We start from the raw sequence: 24,686 nt of genomic DNA on the forward strand, positions 1-24,686 counted from the left end.
AAATAGAATCGACACGAATCAATTAATAGGATTAAAGGAATACTTAAATTTTCTCCATTAATTTAGCTTTAGTTTCTAAATGGTCTCATTACCCTTATAAAGTTACTATAGTGATATAGCAACTTGTTAAGGGGAAACATATAAAGTTATTTTTAATTGTTTCGAGACACTACACTTACACATATACACTAAATATACATACAACATACAACATAGTTTAACATACATATAGATAGAATTCATTAATTATAATTATAAATGTCTACTTTGTCTGTAATGTCTTCTTCGAATGAAAAAAATTCGTTGAAATCTTGATCTATTGGCAACAAATTAAATTTAGCAAATGTTCATGTTAATGATTCTAATACAACACCGCCATACTAATCAATAAAATTTCAGTACATATATACGATACCCTGAATTATTAACAGAATCATAAAATCTTATATCCTTTTTAAACAATCTAAATCAGCTAGCATCGACACAAGCAGGTCATAAACGTGTTTCATCTTGCCTGTAACGAAAATTAATCTGATATAGCCTTAAATGCAACGTTGAATATGTAAACATTGTTCCACATGCGATTGTGTAAATTCATCGGTGGATACTAATTCAATATTACGTAGAAGCTGTTCAATTGACATTCGTGCACAGCACACGTGACGCTCGACTGCGTAGCGTTCTAGCCATTCTAGCGAACGTACATATATGCTCTAATGAGATGTCCAAGTGAAACGTGGACAGACGGAACAGGAAACCAAATGACATTGTCCCCACGCGCGCAACTTAAAGGCGCGTCGAATGCCGGCGACGGTCGACGCAACAGTAGTGCGATTGCTTTCTGGCTGATCGGATTCACCTGCCGTGGATCGATACTGCGCATGCGCATGATTCGCTTCGTTTTACCCGCGCCGTGAATTGACGTAGCGCCAGCGCACAGTGCCGTTTCATTTCGCGCGCCGTAAGTCGACGTTGCGCATGCGCGTCATGCCGTGAGTTGACGATGCGCTTGCGCGTATCGCCATTATTTCTTGTGTATTCATCGGCCTCGTCGCATACGACAGTGGATTTGTTTCACTATTAACAAGATATGACGGGAACCACGCGAACGACGAGTGAGAATGAATTACGCTCTTTTTTCGTCCTTTTCTCGGAAAACGATTGCCTGCTGCCAATGGTACTTCTTATCGATGCAGCTTACTTCGGAATTGATCGCATTGGATCGACGTTTACTTACTAAATCCTCCGATGGATTCACGTGTGTAGCATTTAAAACATGGAGGGGACGCCGCTCTTTTCATCGGCGTTATAGGTACATATCGAGGTTTGAGAATGAATAGACTATTGATATTGAATTATCCATGAAAAGTACTTGAACAAAAATTTTATGTATATATTGTGTGTATTATATAAAACATTCTGAGATTTTATTAGCGCTGTAGTGAGACACGACCGTCACGATCATATTAGTAAAACCTGCAATTTTCAAAGCATATCTATATTTTATACTCAATCTTTAAATTAGAAATTCCCTTTGGTACCTCAAATATCAACGGATAAATTATGAATAAATTTTCCATCCAAATTGGTTCGTTACAATTATTGGAATAATAAATCTAAATCTATTTCGATTGAAAATTCTGTAAGTAAAGAAAATTTCGAAATAATGATTAAAAAATTTAGATATACACTGGCTCTCAAAAGTATTTGAACCATAGAAAACTTTTATATCCATAATATATGTATTATCCAAAACATTCATCAAAGAAAACTATTTGATCTAAAATAATTTTCGATGATAGAATAACGAAGAATTCGGTTCAAGGAACGTGTATCAGAAGGTTTTTTCGTGCGATTAAATCGATTGCTTTTTACAGCTGGCATTGATTCGTCCAAAACATTGACCCGATCAGTGACCCAAGTCTTTCTTGCTTCTCTTTTTACAGATCATTTTGTCCATAATACAAGACGTCCCACGCTAATTTAGAGAAATATTTATGCATGCATACTCCAAGTAATTTCTCCTACGAAATGTATTTTGTTTTTTATATTTTTTATGTGTGTTAGTCTATGCTTGTTTATAATTAATACAATAAATGAATAATCATTGGGTAATTCGTTTCAATCTGACCACCCGTTCGTTTCTGTTCCAGATAACAAATTCCCCCATCCGCGTGTCAACATGGCTGCTGTCTAATCTCCACCAAAAAAAAAAAGGAAAAAAAAAGAAATAAGAAGAACGATTGAGAGGAAAGACAGAAAAATCAAAGCGTCTCTCGACGATAGCAAGTCAGGAAAAAAGTAAATATCCGCTATCATAACAGACATATTTCCGAAATATTCGCTGACCGATTGCCGGTTCGAAGGTAAAATCACGTGAAACATTAGTTGGCGGGTTAATAACGGCGCATGCGCAGATGTGCAGAGCATCTCCGGTGACCTTGAAATGGAGGAGCAGCCGCAGAATACCGAAGGACCATCGATAAACTCTTCTTCCCCCTCCGCGGACGGTAAGTAACTTTAAGACCTGTTAAAGTAATAATATAATGTTTTATTAAATACAACATTTATATGTAACAGAATAAGTATTTTATATGTAACGGAATAACTTGAAGTATTAACGTACACTGCTCTATACATCTCTTATACATCTCAAACAGGAATGAATTTGTTTTATTGAACATTCATTCATTCAATACATACGCGATGCGCTCATCTCATGGCGTTTTCCTTTTGTCTTCCTCTTTTTCATTCCTCACTCGTACAATACAGATGTACACATATCTATTTTCTAACAAGATCGTCTTTTTCTTTTTTCCTTTTTCTCTTTTTATTGAGTAGATGAAATATTTAACCATGGATAAATAAAGTCTATATAGTATATATAGGTTATGTTTTACAGGACATAAATATAGGCTGTTTCATGTGACAAGTGGACTGCGGATACTTATGCGTATTTTTATGAACACAATGAAAAAGGTGGAATCTAAACAGAGATGTTCTTCACCCATCATTTTTATTTGTTATAAAAATCCCGTGTATTTTTGCATCTTTAAATTTCCCGTAAATGTATAAATATCCGTAGTCTAGTGATGACAGTTTGGTCCTTAATAGATTAATCGGCATCACTTAGTTTTAGTAGACATCGAATCAGTGAATGACTAAGTGCAATAATAACTACCTTCTTAGAATGAATAAATTATATTATAAATTCAAACTATTTATCAAAACTAATACTTATGTCGAAATTAAATGTGCGTGTTGATGTTTTCCGTCAATTCAGGAAATCATTTTTCATTCCATTAACATTACCAGACATACTAGACAACTCAGAAGAAGACGCCGTAACAGATTAATAAGGAAAATAATAATTGAATGCAGTACGTATGAGTCAGCTTTTTATACAATAAATTTAAATTATTTATGTCGAAACTTTGGTATAACTGGTGTGCTGTAGAATCTGGAAAGTATTAATCGTCTCGTTGAAACAAAACATTACTTTTACCAGAAGCTAGTCACTGAATTGTAACGTAAGTTTTATTCCATAATATACATCGTTGTGTAGAAATCGTTTCTGTAGCAGATAGAAAATTTACAAATGAATAATCGCCAATACGCTAAGTCAAACACCGATTATATTTATAAAACGTGCTTATTTATAGGCTTGTTGGTATACAAAACCATCTTAAAGCCCGAAAGATAGTAAAAAATATAATTCCGATGGTATTAATAGCCATTAACGAGTTTCATTAATTATGAAAGTGTTAGCGGTGTGAATCGATACACGGTTATGCAATTAACATGGACATCCCATTGGTGTAAGTGTACGTTCGCTTGTCAGACGTGTGTCTCGTAAAAATTCTGTGTGAAACGGAGCGGGACTCGCGAATGATAAAGTTCCATCGCTCTGCTCTGTTCGAACGAGATAACCCGTGGACCCTCGGCTACGCAGCAGCCAAGCTAAATTCGCTCGTATTCGTCTTCACCCTCTTTACCTTAAACAAATCCAAGCTTCGGACACGTTTATCGATACACCGTATCATCGACGACGAATCCTTAGATCGGTGCATGTGAAATTGTTGTCTCTAATTAGTTTGAATTTGACGGGTTGTTGACAACATACTTTATGATTATTGAAATCGCTGAGGTGTCCCCCATTCTGCATAATTGTACCTGTTTAATGACCATTTGAATAATAAATGTATTTGTGCTTGGTAAAACTCTGGCTTTTTACAGTTTGAATTTGTATTTGGTGTGTCATTAACTTAGATACGACATTGTACGATACTTTGAAATGCTATTAATTAATTAACTTTGCAGATCTCCTCACCTCTTCTTCACGCTTGCATCTCCTCAGATAACTCTTTCTCCGAACTATTTTATTTACAGAAAGCGTGGAATACGCAAAAGATATAAAAGTTCACTCGGATAATAAAACCAAATGTCTAAAGTCTATGTATATTTTAATAATATCTATTGAAATATAACATTTTGGGCCATAAAACCGAGGAGCACAGCAGAGTTAAAATTCATTACATAGTAAGGGTAATAATGTGTAAATAATTTTTTGATTAGCCAGTTATATTTTCATTGGTATCTTCATCCTCCGTTTGATATTGTATCATTCTTTTTAGGACACTTTAGATTTTTGTGTTTTATGACAACAAAAAATCAATGATAATAACATTTACGTAACGATGGAATTTTAGTCATAATAAATGCCTTGGTTACGTTCATTTTTACATAATTACATACTTATTCATATTTATTATTCAAATCCATCATACTTCTATTCATACATTAATGTATTCACCCCAGTGAAAAGTTTTGTTCGAGTTGAACAAAAGTTTGAAATGATTTGTAACGCTTCTGGCGTTTTCCAATACGTAAAGGTATCGATTATGAAATATGTATAAGCGTAAGTAGGTCTTTGGAGAATATTGAGGAGGACGTTCAGCATCGAAGTTTGGTATAGATAAGTATTAGTATCTCCCTAAGAAATAAAATGTAGAATACAAAAATTGCGTTCCAGATTCTATTTATTAATTGCTAATATGTAAAGAGCAATCAAAATCTGCTCCTGAAACCGGACGAACTACTGTATCATGGGCAAATGTTGAGTACTTTGAGCAATGCAGACACAATGATTTTGAAATCCAAATTTTAAAAGATAGTGTTTATGACATTGTCACTTTTCTATGCTATCCAACTCATAAAATTGATCAATATAGCTCCTTACATTTATTTCCAAGTTATTCAAGTAAAATTTTCAGAAAACAATGAGCATAAAGTACTAAAAATTCTTATGTCAGTATTACTTTATGAAATAGGAAAGGAAATACATATGAATTACAAAAGTTGGGAAGGTTATCATTACATTTAGCAAAAAAATTTTCCTCGTTATTTGTTATATTTAGGCAAATATAGATATTAGTAATATGTTACCCAATAGTGACATAAGTTATGATTTGCTTCTAATCTCGACTATGATGCAAAAACTATAGTTCTTTTGACTATCTGTATAACTATACGACGAACATATGCTGTTTTCGTGGCCACAGGTAAATATTAATATTTACGTCTTCTCTACACCAATTTGTCATCTTATTCTAGTGTTGGACGCCTGCTTTTGTAGACTGTTTTTTAGCTTCTGCTTTTACGAATAAATTTAGAAATCCTTTTCACGCGCCTCTACGTGAATAACGTTCGGTATTTCGTTATTTTTCTGTACCTGGTTTTCTACCTAAGAATAAACTTGCATTCACGGCTGGCAAATATTCGCATCTTCCAAAAAAGTTTCATAGAGACAAATTACAAGTATAATTGCGTGGAAAAAAAACGTGGAATTACGTTTTATTTTACAGTAGGAGAAATTTTTTGAGATTTTTAAAAACCGATGCGAGTAGAATGCATATCGGATTTACCATTACCCTAATCTATATCGGTATTAAAAAACGCTTTATCGATATTTTGCAGTTATTTTTAATTAACTGCTCTTATCAATATCTGCTACTCGGTATTATTTGAAATATCTCTGCAAATTATTATAGCGTAAACAAATGAAGTTTTGAAGTTTCTCTGGATATTTTAGAATTTTTCTACACCGGAATTGCGTCAGCAAAACAAGTTCGTTTTGTTGATTTAGCGACATTAATATTAACAGAGGAGGTTTTAAATAATCGTTCGGTATAAGAAAGAATACACACAACGTAGAAGATGAAATTTATGGTCCTTATTCGAATGTGCTAAATCTTTGTGTAATGTAAAGCTTGAATATCTTCGTGAGCCTTTACACATTTTAATATATATAATTAATAATATAGAAAATCTTTCTCGTTTAATGTCTACGTTCCACGACATTCTACGATTATAATACATAAATACTTCTGTCACTCATGTTACACACGACTCTTTTAATACCCCATACATAATCATAGCTATCTTTCTAAGACGAATTATCATTTATATTTTACATAAGTTCTTTATCTTATTGTCAACTGATATGTGTCATTAATTTTTCAAATTATCACTGTTTAGAAATAGTGTCAACCTTGATTCATGAAAAAGTTTACTTTTCAGATCGGATCTGATTATAGTCAGTAAATAAGCAATAGACAGCATTTTATTGGTAAATGAGAAAATAGTGGAAAATTGTATAGGGGGGGCGTTCTGATTCATCAAAAAATCTTTGATAGTCAGTGTGTATTTACTATTTTGGTGTTTATGAGCATCAGTGATAATTTCATGATTAATTTTAGATAAATTTTTCCATTTAGTATCTTTCTTTTTTAGATTACCCACTGCTGAATAACGTGCTCAATTTCGATAATGATCTGATGAATGAAGGAAGTTTCCAATACAAATATATCTTTCCTTGTTTTTAATTGCGGTTTAATCTCGCATCTACAAAGTTATTACCATATATTATGTACGAAATATTAATATTATATATTGTATTAATAATTTGGTTTCCTTGATAAACATTGGTTCCGTTGTATTTCTCTTAAACGATGGCAAAATACTTGCTATTTAATTTCAGACCCCCTTTCCATACAATAGATATCAACCACACTAATACTATTAATGAAATTTTATTAATCACTATGATAATAATAATGGAACGTTTTTGGTTACTTGCAAAGAAATTTATTTCGTCACAGTTGAAATTAGATTTTAATTTATGTAAATTATAAGCAAGAGAACTAAATGTGAAGTTAGTACTTGTAGTATCGTTAACTGCAATGAATACATGTTACATCGTGTATCGTGAATTACCAGTTGTTATTTGGCGAGTAGCAGCGATAACTTTCAGAAGGATATCGATTACTGTATAATCCTCTTAATTCAGATATGTTTCAGCCGATTTCATCGATAACGTTTATCGTGTTAAGTCGTTGTCTTCAAGAAACTGGAAGAAGAAAAATAATGATAGATAACGAAGACATATTGTTTTAATCTTTCTATTTTATATTTAAAGATAGTCGAGATGAAGATACGCGATGGAAATCATGATCCGAATTATTAAAAAACAGCCAAGTAATTATGCACAAAGGAAGAGCTCAACACCAATTTTATTGCATTTCGGATATGTTACAGACGGTGCTGAGTAACATACACTTTATCGGAAATCGTGGTTCGAAAGTTAAAACAAAATAGGAAATGGTACTTGTTAGATTACATTTACTTCGATATAAGTAGTTAAAAATGAAATTACCATAGGATTGCGACCCCAATAGCGATGAGATACGGTCAGGTCAGGTTAGGTTAGGTTTTCCATTCATAAGTAGGGAGGGCTGAACTGTCAGACTCTTGAAAAGACCTAACGTAACGTAACCTAACTTTCGAATCACGATCGTCTCACGCCTCAGACAGAGTACATACTACTTAGGACCTTCCTCTCTATAATATATCTCAAGGTTAAGGTCATTGGAGTTGAGACCATCTTTTGTGCATAATTACACATAAAGCTAAATTACACGTATAGGAATCAGATATTTTGTATAAATTTATGTTTCGCGACAAAATTATCATTTTATTTAATTTCGTCGTGGTTTTACAATATTTCTTGAAGCTCGCGCATATTTACATTTTTCTCAGATTTCGCTCCGTCCATGCAATGCCTCAAATCAAACGAAGCCTACTGCGAATGAGGTATTCTCAGCAGATTGCGGATGTTTATTCATATTCACATTTTTATGAATATAGTTAAAAAAATAAAACGTAGGTAGAACATTGCTTTATACCTATTGATAAACGTGGTACTTTGAGATACTTTATAATTTCAATGAGATACTATATTTTAATAAGATACTTTATAATTGTTAATTGCCACAGTAAGCTTTATTATTACAAACTTAAAGCATTGCTTTATTTGCAATCTACTTTTTGCTACCTTCATGTACGTAATTTCTCTACGATACCTGTGAGCAGAAACTTCGAGAGAAGTGAACTGTTCGTAGAAAAGAGTCGAAGACGATCAGTTAGTAGCAGCAAGAAAACGTGAACTTATTTTACATTTATATATCCAACTCTGTCATTTCCTGTAGGTCGTTTTTTACTTAATTGCATTTGTTTTTATCGTTATACGATTTCTATAGTCTGAGGAAAAACATTTTAATTTCAGTTTTATGTTAAATCATTCTCTCAAGATATTGAAAATATTTTCTATCTTTTGGAATTATGTGCCTACGTCTAAAGTTACAAAATTAAATTGAAATCTAAATATAAAATTCATATCATCGCAATATTCTCGTAGATTTGTTCCATATTACTATCATTTCCTCTAATTCTTTCATCATATTGATTTAATTATACATATGGACATCCTCCTTCGTGACTTCCAAAAACTTTTGAACTTCTGAAAAACGTGACCTCCACACTGATCTTCGGATAATTATTTTTAATCGACCAGTAAAAAACGATGTTTGGATCGAAATTTAACGGAATTTATGTTCAACGACTCTCACGGTAAAAATACCTTTCTTATTTACTATTTTCGTGAAGGTAAAAGATGCAAGCTAATTAGCTGGGAGAGCCATGTTGGAGAACGCAAGCATAATCAATGTGGCGGACATTCTGCAGGGTTATCGCGTGACCTCTTCGTTTATAAACTTTATTGTAAGCAACCTTCAGTTCGCCATGCGCTCGAAACGTGTCACGATTTGTTAATTCGAGGTTTTCCTTCTTCTTTTTGAACAATTCCCCTGCGCTTCTTTTGCCTTTCTGTTCGATGATTAAATTGGAAGCTTAATTTAACTATATGACATATACAATATGAACAAAGAAGTTTTCTAAATATTTACTTGTTTGTTGCTTGTTATCTTAAGAGTTATTATAATCCTAATTATTATTATAATCTTAAAAGTATATAAACAATAATTCCCTAAGTCTTAAACACTTTGGTGAACCAGTATATCGATATATAAAAAAACATTTTTAATAAAACAAAGACGAAATACATTATTAAATAATATTCATTAACATTTACAATTAACATTTATTCGAAATGAATAAGTGTAAACCAGAAGCCATCGTGCACTAGTTGACAAGTTAAGCTGCAATTGCTTTGAACAATGTATTTTCTGGGAAATACACTTTTATCTAAAGCCTGATCTATACTTAGCGATTTATATTACATCGTAAAACGATGTTGTTAATAGCTCGAATCGCTTGTTTCCTTTATTAAATCTATCGAATTGCAATATTTCCCACGTATGAAACAATTCTACACTTTCACTTTTCTAGACGTTCCCAAATGGGAAAATCTGGTTACTAAACTAATTACGATTACTGATGAGCATAACCGATAAGCAAATTTAAATCTGTCAAACAAACAAGTCACTGAAATCCTGTTTTCTTGTGTACCCCATCTCATATTGAAATTGAAGAGACCGCGAAAGCTAATCTACAAGGGACAGAGAGAGTAACCCAGGTATGTCGGTCTATCATAAGGAGGCTCTAAAATCATTTAAAAGAATTCTTACTGATCGTTGGAACAATTGTTGGAAAGGTTCATGTACTATATACAATATACATAGGAAATATCAAGTGACCCTATTTAGACTGAGGATTGCTTATGCAAATTTTACTTACTCATTGAAAGAAGATCTGCCAATACATAGCAGATGCGGTGTAATACACTCAATGGAACAGGCCATCGCATGTTGCCCCAAATATCAATGGCAAAGCGAAGGAAAATCTCAAGAAATGCGAAGTTATACATAAATATTTTTTAAACATATCAGTATGGTTCTATTCATATGCTCTAACCCGTAATCTTAAGTAATTACTGTTAGTTAATGTGATTGCTAATGACTCAAATGGGTCGATGTAAATAAAGAACTTAAGTAAAAGAGAAAAAAACAATTGAATATTTACTAACATTACTATTTCTACGAATAGTTCTACTGTTCTTATATTATACGCTTTAAATCCATTTCTTCTTTCCTCAAAGTCGTTTCAAGATCGTAATGTCAAGGATCGTTGAACTTGTTTCGATATCAACTACAACATTACGTTACAAAAAGAGCAAGTACTGATATGGAAAAAAATATCGATGACCTTGAAAAACCCTTCAAAAAGACTTTGGGTCAAGTTTTCTTATCATCTGATAACGTTCACGTTTTCTCCTTGTCGTTAATTCTTGTCACCAACGCAATTAATTTTTATATCGTGAAATAATTTTTACGCGCATAAAAATTATCGTATGCGTCTCTCGCAGCAAACGTAATTAGTTGTGAAATTCGCGTAAACAATTAATTGCAAATATTACAATCGTTAACTGCGTAATCTTCACGTCGTGTAACGATATCCAACTTGATTTTATCCGAATAGAGTTATCAAGATGTCCATTTATTTCGTTCAAAACAGCTTTTCATCTCTGATATCCTTATTCCAATTATATTTTCGATTTAAGTATCTCAATTTGATCGATTTAACATGAATATTTTTGAAGTTAATGATGATACCAATTGACATTTACTGATACAAATCTATTACACGAAACATAATAATAAGTACAACTAATCTTCGAATAGCAACATGTAGAGTATTCTCTTATCTTATTATTGTCTTTGAAATAATACATGTAAAATGTTGAAATATTCTTAAGAAGAAAAGAATAACTTAAATATATAACCCTTGAAAAATACATGGAACCTAACGATACTGATATTAGATTAGAATCTTTATTGGTTTATTTATTCCGTTATGGTCACAACCCCTAAAAAGATATTAACCCCTGGTAAGGTATTAACGACGATAAAATTTTATATATAAATATATATCTAAGTAGCATTTACATGTTTAATTTACCACGGTTACCGCTGTCAGCTGATAAACAATTAGTTAATTACTAGTTAGTTAGTGAATTAATATATTCAAGTCATTGCTTGTGTATATCTCTTCTTAATTTATGTTAGAAGGTGTTGTGTCTTTGCCAGAAGTTATTATATTAGCAGTTAGTTATTGGAGTATAGCGTTGCCTGTCTTTGGTATATTTAATATTGCATTACGTTGGTATAATTTTTAATTATCCTAATATAAATCCTAATATAAGTCTATTTGTCTTAGAATAACACCTCAGCGTTTCTAAAAGCAGTACACATGTCACGTTTGTCCTCGTGTGTAATTTTTTGCCCTATGTTTTTTCAAATAATTTTGTTACGAAAGTCTATAAAAAAATACTTAGGAAAAAGTTAAATATGCAAAAATATCGAGAATGACGTCGGGAAAACTTAGTATACGTCTATTAAACTTCTATTTTAGTGCAATCTTTTTTACCTGAGTTGATAAAAATTTGAATTTTGCATAAGTAATATGCGGACTAAGCAATCTATGAAACCAATCTTACGTCTTTAAGTTTAAGTCTGCGATATCTCAGCAATCACGATTCAATCGGCGAGATATTTAGATCTCGATTAATTTTTTCATATAAATTCAGCCCCTTATCTATCGCACTATAATTGCTGTGACATTCTATATATAAATTTTACATACTAATGTGTGTACAATAAGATTATGTATTTATAAAATCCGTAACAAAAAACTTTGCGTAAAATTTCCATAATGTTCGACATTAAATAGAAATGTGGTTGAAATATCTAATCGTTTATGTAACTTTGACACGTTGACCTAATGTTTTATCTTTGAACATTATAAATGTAACAGTAGGGATTATTATGTGGTGTATATTGTAAGCAACAATTTTGTTATCGAGTTTGATTCCGTGACTGTAACAATACTAATATCTCTATGATGATAAGGCATTTTATAGGAGAATTTTGTGCATTTTTTTTTTTATCATTTCTCGGCCGATATCTTTTTCTTACTTAGATATCAAATATTAAGGTTGAAACAATTTATAATTACACACGTTGATCTTCTTCAAATTGCAACGCTATTTCGAAATAATAAAATTATAAAGATCGGATTATTAATTATACACGTACACGTAGCTTGTAGAAACAATTTTCTCTCGGACACTAGATAATCATACATTATCATAAATTTTTTTTATACAATAAGAATATAATAAATATTATTAATAAATTATTAGCATCGATATATATTCAATATGTATTGAGAGAAATGTGTATCATTTTACTTAGTATCTAACTATTATTATACTTTGTTATGTCGTAATTATCTTAATTACTAATAATAACATTTGTTATTTATACCAGTCTTTTTAATTCAAACTAATCTGTTTATATTATTTCTTAGTTCAGTAAATATCTTTCGTATAACAATGTAATATTTTATCTGGATAATTGTTTATTGCATTTCTGCAGACGCAAGTAAATTATCACATATAATTTGTTCTCATCTTAGTGATTAACTTATCGTCATTTGTGCAAGTAATAGATAACAATCATTAACCGATTGTTTGTTATCTAATTGTCTTATCGAGTACAATCCTTTTGTGAAAATAAGTTTATTCATTGTTCCAAAAACCAACTTTCTCATAAGAGTCACTATGCATTTATTCAGTAATATACATATTCCTTGATTAATTATCCTTTTCATTTTGAATGCTATTAATCATTTAATGCTGACATTTTTTATATGTGCAATACTAAATGCAAGTTTCGAACAAAAATTTGTGTGTTGTTCATTAAATTAGTAACGTGAAAACACTCGCTTGAGTGAGTAGAATCGTCGAGTATAGGTTAGGATTACGTTTGAAAGTGAACGAGGAAGCTGATTAATATGAATTAATTATGCACGTTTACAAGATAAGTAGAACAAAGATTTAAGAACACTTCCTATTTATTTATAACTAAGAAATACACTTTTTTAATCGAATAGTGGTTTGGTAGATAGAATAAATATACGAATGAATATATATAAGTTTTCATACATCGAATAGTATTAAAATCAACAAATTCAACAAATATATGGTATCTATTCACCACGTTTATTTCATGCGATCTTCGTGTATTCTTACATATTTCTAAATATCTCCTATCGCTATTTAATTGTAAACATCGGAATCTAACGATCGATATGTTAAAAATTGTCAAACTTGATTTCTATACTTACACCAGCGCAAATAAGATTAAGACACGTTGGAAGACTCGTGAACAAATGCAAACAGTAAACAAGCAAGCAGTTGAGCAAATCGTATCGTTGAATTAGTTATATGCAATATCCTCGTTGAATCGTTCCAACAAATAATAAACGTTTTTCCCTTTCTTTGGAAATATTCTTCCCGTATTTCGCTAGTTAGCGCACGACTATAGCCCTCACCACTATTCGCGCTGTCCCCACTCACACGTGTCTTTCCCTCACCATTCGCACATTAGCGAACGACGAAAGTAATAGTTTGACAATTTGATATTCAGTTGCTTAGCGGCCTCCGTGCGCGATGGTCCAATAATTTGGTAAAATTATTGTTTTAAATGATAGACCGTATACATAGTGACAGAAGTATGACAGCCACGTGAAGAAAATTATTATCTGTGCTGTGTTATTAATGTGTGCTTGCGCACACGCCGTTTCCACACTGCCTTTACGCGGCCAGTTCGAATTAAAGGGGACACACGCCGAAATGCGGTTCGACGAGCATCTTTTCGAAGTCCTTGGTAAGTCAATAACACGAATCGATAATTATTGATAATTGAAGTGACTGCAAGTTGGATAATTTACTCTGATGATTCCACATTAGAATTGGTTTGATTTTGAGGTTATATCGGAGTAAAAGTATAATATAGTAGGGGTATTAGGGGTATAAGTATTAATAATAAACGAAAAATTGTTAAATTCTGAATAAGATAGAGTTAAAATCTATTCTTTAGGGAAATAAAATATATAAATATATTTCAGTACTTTATAGAATAATTAATATTTAATTTTGCTTATAGTATCATTTTGGCTATTATAACCACACATCTGCCATTAGTTTTGCTGTGAGACACAATTATTTAATTATAATTGTAAAAAATAAAAGAAATTGAAGAGAGTGAATTATGTTTTAATTATAAAATTAATCTAACAAAATTACAATAAAAAACATTTAATATGGAAATATTTATGTATGAAAGATTATGTCTATAAAACATAATAATTCATAGAAATTTTCTTCAAATTTAATAGTATTAAATAAAAATCGAATATTATTTTTTAAAATTCTATTTTGCATTTGCAACCGTTTTTTACGCTCATTATAATGCCTCATTATTATGACTATGAAAATCAAATAAATTATTATAGTACACATGAAAAAGATTTGCAAGAATATGAAAAAATATATGTAAAAAGCTGACAATAAAATTACAGTCAATCAAATGTATAGCAATGTAAAGAAATCTATGCATAAAACATTTAAAATTTAATATTACAATTCATAAAAAAGAAAATTTTAATCAAACACTATTTCAACAATTTTAAATAACAAAATATCTGCTATGCATTTTAGCGTTTTTAATGCTATTTTAATAAATTGTCGTGTATCTATAATATCCACTTAAATGCACTGAATAGAAAATACCAATTAGTCAGCTTCTAATTGTTCAATAATAATTTACAATTAATTACAATATTTCAGATGTTTAAATAACGATCTATTAGTGTGATTTAAGATTGCAGTAATTTTTAGCCGGATAAGAAAACCGTATAATTTTTTGTTTAAACGTTGTCTTAATTAATTAGACTCGTGGTAACATCGAAGTTAATTAAAGTTAATTTGCTATTATTATCTGCCAGGGTTTTGTAAGGATCGCGATTAAGCACGTTTTTTGCCACGGCAAATAACATTTTTTCTCTTTGAAAGTGGAAACACGATATTAGCAAGAAACTTCGTTTTATTTTTATAAATAATTGAATAAGACGAACGATTTCTCCTGGAAAAAATTTCTGATAATTTTAATTGTTAATCTCATGCCGTGTTTCCGCAACAAGAAAGGAAGAATTTTTTCATTGAAATTTCCTTGATTCTTTGAAAGATGTGGAATAATGTAAACACAAATAATCGTAAAATTATTAAAGTGAAATCGAATACCATGCACCGTATAGTTATTTTTTATTTGAATTTAGCAGTGATTTCTTTTTAGATAAGTGAAGAAGCATGATATATAATTTCAATCGTTTCTTATTTTTTGATAGGAATGTTTAAAAGACAGGAAATACCGATCAGATAGATGTTATGTTAATTTAGTAAATTAATTTGGTAAATTTAAGGTGTTCAAAAAAAATTTTAATCGACAGTTTAAACTTGTTACCAATCTAATTAATTTTGTGCAGCGAAATATCACTAAAAATGGCCAATCAGGATCATAACTCTTTTACAAGAATCAGTAATTGTTAAGTAATGAAAATCCATTTATTATTTATCTACTTTAAACTGTGTAATGCTATCTGAAGAAAAATATCGAAAAAACAGGATGTAAATCCACTTGAAGGTCACCAAACATTAGCATTTACGAACCATCCCCGTATTTAAATAAAGTATTAAATAAATTTCCATAATAAAAGCGCTATTATTAACTTCATTCTTAAACAATGGCGACAATGCATGGGCATACGGTATAGAGGCATTGCTATAAATTAAAACACCATTCTGTATTTTCTTTCTAATTAACAAAAAAAGAAAAAAAGAAAAAGATGAAAAAACGATGAGCCATGGAAGCCATAAAAAGTAAATTATATAAAATATATGTAGTATTAAACAAATATCATGTAGTATATAGGTAATATTAAATAATAAGTAAATATACATGTATTTTAATATTAGGTATTCTAACGTATATTATTGTGGTTAGAATGATTAAAATAAGATAAATTTCATAGACTTAAACATTTTCAACAATATATATTGGATTGGAAAACACTGATATTTCAGAATTTTTGATATACTGATAAGATCTGGCTACCATTGCAATATTACACATGATATAGAGACGACGGCCACTAAAAAATTGATTTTATGTAGTATATCTTATATGTAACGCAAAATAAATGAGATAGTTTTATTAATAATCAAAAGTAAATGAAAATTTCGAAATGTTTATAGTGAGACTCTCTCGTTCGAGCATAATTATCATCCTGGCAACGTGATAGTCGGGCCAGCACATAAAATGATTCATTTACAGCTGTCTCATTCCGGCAGAAACTGCTTCGTTCCTTTCTGTTTATCAACTGACTCATTTACCAGCCACCGGCTTTGTTACCATTTTCTTCACTTCCCTCTGTCTCTCTTCAACCCTCTGTCCTTTCCTCTCTCTCTCTCTCTCTTTCTCTCTCTCTCTCTCTCTCTCCTCTCCCTCTCATGTTTCACTTTCCTTGGATGGAAATATACCTCCGTGGAAAAGCCAATTAATCGAAGAAACCTTTGTTATTAAAAGAGACTGAGCAATCTGGATGGAATGAGTTCTTGAAAATTTGATTACATTCTTGATTACTGATTACTGTGCAACACGTGTGCCGATTAATCGAAAGCGTACTCGTTGGACATTGAGTCTATTAGGTTATGTGTTGGTTTGTTTCTTATTACATCGAACAATAGTTAAACTTCGTTTTGCGACACCGTTCTCTTTTTCGAACTTGTTTTACATCTTCTCACAATATTCGATAAACAAAGAAGGAACACAGCACTTCTCGAGCCTCGACCAATATAAGAATTGATTTAGCAAATGTACTAGACAAGGGGTACTAGTCAGCTTCTGGCGCCAAGAAAAATATACAGGATAATCCACGTAACTGTTTCATATTATAATTCCATTAGCAGTGTAATTACTTGAACGAAGTTTAGTCGAATAATACACATTATGCCGCAAAATTAAAGAATTGCACAATTTTAACCGAAAAATTGTCGATGTGTGAACTGTCATAAATTTGTAATATACTTGTAGTATACCTTGAACTGGCATAACGAAAGTAGAGGCTTCACCTTTTAACACTTTACCGACCGATATCCAATTAATCGGTTTTTGTCGCCGATGCTTACCGACTGATAGCCTATTAATCGGCTTTTTGTCGTCAACGTTTACCGATCGATAACCTGTTAATCGGCTGTTGTCGCCGACAATCTTTTTCATTATTTGAGCAATAATTTGTTATTTAATACTAAGGTACCTTGCTCAGTTGCGTTAGTTACGTTGCTTTGCAAGCTGCCACAGTTTTATACCAATTTGAAAAACTTACCGTTCGCAATGAACGAAAAGAGTGGTATTGGAGAGTCTAAACCAAAACAGAGCCAGCGCCAGAGAGAATCTGCGCCTAAGCTGCCGGTCGGACGTGCATATGCTGTTGAACCGCTAGTGGTCAGTAAAGTGTTAAAATGTGTCCGTCCCGAGGTGAGATATCGACAATTTCTTGATCATTTAATGATTCTTTAATTTTGTGACATAGAGTATATCAATATTGTGATGTTTGGTGGAATGTTAGTTAATTCGATTCTATGGTGGAATTTTAATTGTGTATCGCGGATGTTTATGGAAATTTTACTACAAAATTAAAATACTAGAACTTACATGATTCGTTTCATTCGTCACTTTAGCAAGTGTTATACTGTGTTTGCTTCTTTATACACATTATGTGTACTTTGTGCGCTTTTGCAGTTTGAACTTTCGAAAAAATACATAAAATAAGAAGGTTAAATGATTTATTAAATACTCATTTGTAATTTAATTTCGTATGAGCAAGAGAATTTGAATTTTTCATTGCACAAATATGCATTTCGTGTTATGCTATGAATCACTACAGCACATGCATACATGTATACCGACTGTTACTCGACCTCAGATTTCTTTGCTCTTGACGTAAGATCTTTCAAGCAAAAATGCTATTTGACGATTTTGAATGTCCTTCGTGCGATCAGTGATGCAATATCCTACGATTTTCGACTTATATAATATTGCAGTCGAGATTCATTTTCTTTCACGTATTGTTTACATATTTTCATTATATAGTATAATATCTATTTTTATTCAGGTTATCCTCATAAAATATAATAACCTATTATTTGTTTTATTTTAATGGCAAATTATCATATAAACATGCCAACTAACCAACATGACATAAAAAATGAAATAGGAAACCAGGTATTTCCTATAAATACACACATATATGCAAATATTATTCAAAAAAGTACATACATAGGAGATAAAATTGAGACGTTTTAAAAAATCAATTATTCGACTCAATTTTTTCTTGGATCTCGTGTTGTGGTACAGGATAGTGTTATGAAGGTCACTGAGATTTTTCTCTAAACAGAACAGTACGTTTTTGTATACCTACGAATATATGTAATTCACATTCCGACGAATTCTGCGACCATAGTTACTCAGGGTCAATCAAGGTCGTAGCTAAAGAGAAAGCATCTTCTTGTATCTTTCCAGTCGCTGATGAGAGACATCGTCTTCCATCTCGCTAATGTTTCGTAATAATTCTTCTTCACTATGTGCCTCTCGTGTTTCAATTGCTCTTTAAATTCCTTGAGTCGAACGTACTTGGTGAAATCATTATTGAATATTATTTAAATATTAAGTCGATTACAAAGTTCTGTTGCTTTTCTTCTTTAGAAAGAGATCAATTGTTCTAACGAAAATTTCTGTCAGTCTTCGATATTTGATGTAATGAAAGAAATAGCTATTGTAGAATCTTCATAAAAATATAGATATTCAACAATAACTGCACACATAATAATTATAATTGTATGATAATATAAATGTCCAAGAGTAATAAACAATCACTGTTCGAATTTTTTATTCTTTTAGAAAAAAAAGACAGAAAATTTATTTTTAGATTTTTGTGCAGGATTATATGTGTAACTTTCATAATAGAAATTTGAATTACACAATTCTTGTGACAATAACTTCATGTATTTTCCGTGTTATATGGGATCCTGCTATATTCGGAACTAAAAGGATTAAAAGTCCTCATAAAATAGAAATCAAACCTCGTTGCTAAATTTATCAATATATTAACTTATCAAAATAACATATTAAAATAACAACTCTAAATAAAAGAGATTAATAGTTCTCATAAGAAAAAACCAACCCTCGTTGCATTTATGCGCCAAATTCTAACCCCGTTGTCTCCTTCCCCTACTCCTAATCTACCAACAGCCTAGCACCCGCCACTCCTAATCTTCGAACGCGAGCGCCCCCCTCATTTCTAACTACCGCCGCGGTTCGCGCTATATTCATTCCTATGGTAGATTCGAGTTATCCCCACTCTCTAGCCACGAGCCGAGCGCAAAACGCGCCAGCTGCTTGCCAGGCAGTCGTCTTTGCGACGTTGTCATGAAACAAATGAAAGTTATCATCACGGCGTTTTAGCTACCTGTTTGCTGCGGCTCCATCGTGTTTCAAACCTCCCTCTTAGTTCGTTGCACTGGCTCACTGTACGGAACGGTTTAGGTTAGAGTGTGTTTCATCTTCGATCGATAAACGATTGTGCGATGGCCGAGAAATTACGTAATTAAAGGCCGCGGTCATACCGTAACGTAATTTGCCAGGGCTACTGTCGTTGTCTCGGTGATAAGAACGATAATGGAGGCCACCTCCGAGGAATTTTTTCCGAGAAAGATCGGAAAAACTCGTGCACGATTGATCGAAGATCTACACGTCTGATAGCGAGGCCACGTCCGTCGCTGTTTCGGAAATGGGACTGGCAGGTAAATGTTTTGTCTTGGTTGATCGCCATGTTTTTAACCGGTTTCGGGATTCTTTAACCTATGATGTCAACCACTGTTGTTTTTTATATGATGTATTTTTATGGACTTTATATTTTTTTTCAAATGTGTAGAAAGTACAATGAGTATAGTCAGTGTCTTGTTTTTTTCTTTCTTTATGGGATTCTTTGGGTCGTATAGGTGGTAGATGAAGGGTTGATCACATAGGGTGTCCTTAAATTTTGTGTTTCTTTATTTGGGAGGGGATTTTAGTAAATAATAAAGTTTATTAGTTATGTGAATTTGTGAATAGCATAAAGGAAGCTGCGAAGGGTTTGTTATACGAGATGTTAAAAAATTGTATGTTTACTTATTTAAGAGTTACTTAATTAGCTAATTTAGTTTAGAAAAATCTAAACGTTTATTTACAAGGATTATTCCATTACCTGACCTGTTCTTAGAATCTACTATTAATAATAATTACTCTACATTTGTTAAATGATAGTAATAACGTATCCTGGCATATCGCGTCATGTTTGTGGAATCAATTATCGTTATTATATAATTGTATATGCGACTAAATCGAGCACTTGTTTCGTGAAAAGTAGAAAATTTTCAAGACACCCGATGAGTAGGTCAACCTACGTCGCGTAATTAATCAATGCACGCCCACCCATATTTGGTAATTTAGTTTGCTTGATTCTTTACCAATTTTATTCAGTAGCATGTGTTCAAAAAATGTCGTGGAACATTTTGATAGAAAAATATCTCTATTATAAACTGAATTATGACAAAAAGTACTTTTAACTGAAATTCTGCCTTTGTTTTTGTATTGTTGTTTCTATTCATATATATACACACAATTGTATTCATTTTTATATTAACTCTTACAATTGTTTTTATACATATGTACATATATTATTTTTATTTTTATTAGATACTGAAAACGTTTAATTTAATTTATTAAATTAAAAGTTTATTAAAACTCATTGAAACCAAATATAAATTCATTATGTCAGAATAATTAAAATCAAACGTAAGATTTGATTTCAGTTTTATTCATTAATTTAATGAGGTTAGGTTAGAGATCTTCTTAAAATAGAATTTTGATTAACATAATTAGTGAAATAAAACGAAACTATCCAAGAAGTTTGAATGAAGCGATGAACAGAAATAAGGAAAGCCAGGCGCTGAAAGAAATACCAAATCAATCGTTAAAGAAACTTTGTAAAGAGCTAAAAATTGTGTAATGACAGTAAAAATATAATGGGAAATTAGTGATGTTTTTCTCTGTGAATTTCGTAAGGATGACAACTTATTTTTAACAGAAAGTAAAAGCAGCAGAAAAACAAACTGATGAGCTCATGAAAAAATTATGTAATTTTCGGCACACATGATTAGCCAAGTGTAGGGTAAACGTAAAATTTCATTTTTTATATGATCTGTTAGCCGTCGCTGAGAACGTGAAATTTTTTGTTTATGTTATTCGGGGCGATTTATAATCTTCGGAAAGAAACAGATACCGATGAGATCTCAGTAATTAATCTTCTGAAATACACGCGAATCTTCCCCCTTTTATTTTTTTAAATAGGACAGTATCGTTATTTATACGAAAATTTATTAATTGAAATATCTCTATATTGTGACGTAACATAATTTCTATAAAATTTCTTTTTACTTTATATGATTTCTAAAATTTAATAATAATAAGAATAATACATAAAACAACCCCAAAACTATTTGAGTGCACGGCCTTTTGTTTTCGAGAAATTCTGACAAAATTCAGGTAAAAGCTGCATGATATCATATTTGACCTTGAAACGTCTTGTAAAGATGACATCCAAATTTGTTAATGGAATCTTTATGTTGTTCTGTTGAAATAATAATTCACATTTCGATAGCGGATGTTGCGAAAGTTTGTAATGTTTGTAATGTTTTGAAAAATTAAGCTAATTTCAATATCATCGCAAAGTCAAATAGATAAAAGCACAGTATGACCCCCTAGGTACCGTACAACTTTTCTCTGAAATATTTTTTCGCATCATGACAAGTAAAAAAGTAATTAAGAGTGATAGAGTTATTTCGGACACCCTGTATATGTGCAATATATATGCACATAAGCGTAAACTACAGTACTAACACGCTATAATATAATATCAAAATATTTAATTGCTCCTGTGATTATTAAAGTAATTAAGAGTGATAGAGTTATTTCGGACACCCTGTATATGTGCAATATATATGCACATAAACGTAAACTACAGTACTAACACGCTATAATATAATATCAAAATATTTAATTGCTCCTGTGATATATTACTTGACTGCCTATCCTAATTCTTCAAGTAGTAGTATTTGAAATGTTCTATTTTTTTATTTTTATATGTCTGTGCTGATCGCATACGATACTCGGCTTCACGGCTGTTTGAATGTATTGATTTATAAAGTTTGTAACGGTTGAGATTTACGTGACTGTTAAAAATGATTAGAACACGGTAAATTACTCTTAAATTACGTAAAATGCAAAATTTTCTTAAAATATTAAAAATATTTTGTTTGGTTGAAACAAAAGCAAGAGTAGGACAATAATCACGAGAATTGCAGTGAGGTTAAGAATTACAAAGGTGTTTCATGCTGTCCGCAATCCTGAAAATCATAAAATGAAGTTATGTATATAAAAAGCGATTGATTATATATACAAACTGTTTGTTGTAAGAAAAGTGACATAACTTTTCCATGGACCACCACCACTAATCACAACTCGTGAAATCAAGATGAGCGTTTCAGTTATTGGAGGGTTATTTTCGTGCGTTTCTCCGTTTGCTTATGTTAATGCCATATTCAGTGGACAAACGGAAGGGGAACTGCGAATTAACAAGTAAAAGAAGCTTTTAGTCGGAAGAACTCGCATTAATTATTAATACTGTTAGTTCGTCGCCGTGTCGTATAAACGTGTCTCTGAAAAATACGACGGATCATTCGTTTCCACTTTATGTACTTCTATTTCTATTGTACGCCTTTTTAATCTATGAAAACATTTACATTTTTATATAGGATTGTCTTAAAAAATATGTTTCGTTTTATTCTACCGAATTTCGAAGTATTTCGATTTTTTCTGAAAATACCGATAAGTATTTAATATAAATGTATAGGCTTCTAAATAATTGATTTTTTAATTTCTTAGTGGTTTAAAGTATCAATGACTTCACTTGAGAAATATAAAACTTTTTAGAATTATTTCACCATTTCTTTGTTGTATATCAAGGTATTTCTAAAATTTTTTGACATATTGGATTATTCTTGACGTATTATTCTTCTAGTTTATTATATTTCAGAATATTTTCATTAGTTGATGCTTTGAACAATACTATTTAATCGTTTACATTGTACATATAACCACACTATAAAGTGTGATCACACATTTGAAATTTAGATAGGGTTTATGTACAGTGATTTAATGTGCATAAAATGAAAAGAATTCTTCTATAGTGTATAAGCAGTAATGTGGCTTTTGTTATATTGACGAAATAAAAGGTAGCCACTTCTATCTTCATATTATCTTCGTATTAGAATTAAATAGCGACACTGCTAATATTATTGAAATTCTATTCCCTTCCCAAAAGTAAACTCAGATCCATTTCAAATCAAATTATGTTATGAAAGGGCAACATAATTTTATTCAGTATCTAATTTTAATTTCTTATTATCTACCAAAATTTTCATGCTGTTTTATGATAGAAAGATCACGAGGAACGAGAAGTACAATGAGGAATTTAATATGGTTATCTTTGCGCATGCGCATTTACATTGATTGTCATTTACAGATGGCGCCCGAAATCTTTCATTAAATCCAAGAAAAATGGATGGCCAGAAATTTCGTATATTCGTTGGTTAACCACTGTGTACAGTCGTTATCTTTGCTTTCACTTTCTATACGACGCTTCTAACTGATAATTAAGCAATCTAAAGAAATGTCGGAAATTTGTCTTCTCATAAACAACTATTATACAGTTTAGAAGGGGTAAATTTTATTATATAGATAATGATCACATTACAGTATTAGATGTTACATGTTTTCAGAATATTATACATATATTAGATCTTTCTTACGTTCGAACAGGTAAATTTCCCCGAGTTCAATCGGAAACGGTGTCTAACCACTAAGATAGAATCCACTGGCTCATTTCCCTTACGTAATATAATAGGACACGCACGCGACGTATCTTTCTCTCTGATCTCGCTATACATATATACAATTAGCTTCTCTGTTTGAACACAGTCCCTTGTGTCTCTTGTTATCTTCGTCCAAAAAAGGTCCCACTGTCCATCTATGCTTTCGTAATTCATATTTACTTTGTGGACGACTCAATTGGTCACCTAGGTCGTTGAGATAAGTGTCATCGAAATCGAGCTTTATGTGAGTCGCAGAGAAGCCACGATCAAATCCATAAATTAATATACATAGAGGAATGACGATTGCGAACAATATTTTTTTAAATCTTACTTTAATTTTAATTTTTCTTGCAATTTGCAATTGTTTACGATACAACTTTGTGATAAATGAGTTTGTAAA

The 24,686-nt window shown here is 31.5% G+C and overlaps 1 protein-coding gene and 1 long non-coding RNA gene across 8 annotated transcripts in view; one reads left to right on the forward strand and one right to left on the reverse strand.

Moving 5' to 3' along the window:
* Positions 1 to 817: 817 nt before the first annotated feature.
* The window catches only part of LOC126925403 (hepatocyte nuclear factor 4-gamma), a 49,478-nt gene continuing 25,609 nt past the window's right edge, over positions 818 to 24,686 (forward strand). For 2 of the 6 annotated variants that reach the window (XM_050740905.1, XM_050740907.1), the window contains exon 1: positions 13,845 to 14,084. In XM_050740905.1, coding sequence (XP_050596862.1) covers positions 13,976 to 14,084 — 109 coding nt within the window. In that variant the 5' untranslated portion in view covers positions 13,845 to 13,975. Of the gene's footprint in view, positions 1,313 to 2,153; positions 2,302 to 2,366; positions 2,511 to 13,844; positions 14,085 to 19,708; positions 20,117 to 24,686 lie in introns of those variants that run through there. The other 4 variants (XM_050740913.1, XM_050740909.1, XM_050740908.1 and 1 more) reach the window with 3 other exon arrangements.
* Positions 7,124 to 13,717, reverse strand: LOC126925422 (uncharacterized). Of its 2 annotated transcripts, none has more exons than XR_007713926.1 (2): positions 13,543 to 13,717; positions 7,124 to 7,408 (listed from the first exon to the last, which is right to left on the reverse strand). It is a non-coding gene; the product is annotated as an uncharacterized LOC126925422 (long non-coding RNA). The 2 variants fall into 2 exon arrangements; XR_007713925.1 differs by lacking the exon at positions 13,543 to 13,717 and adding an exon at positions 8,087 to 8,214.

This window comes from Bombus affinis, chromosome 16 (genome assembly GCF_024516045.1).
Source record: "Bombus affinis isolate iyBomAffi1 chromosome 16, iyBomAffi1.2, whole genome shotgun sequence".
NCBI lineage: Eukaryota > Metazoa > Arthropoda > Insecta > Hymenoptera > Apidae > Bombus > Bombus affinis.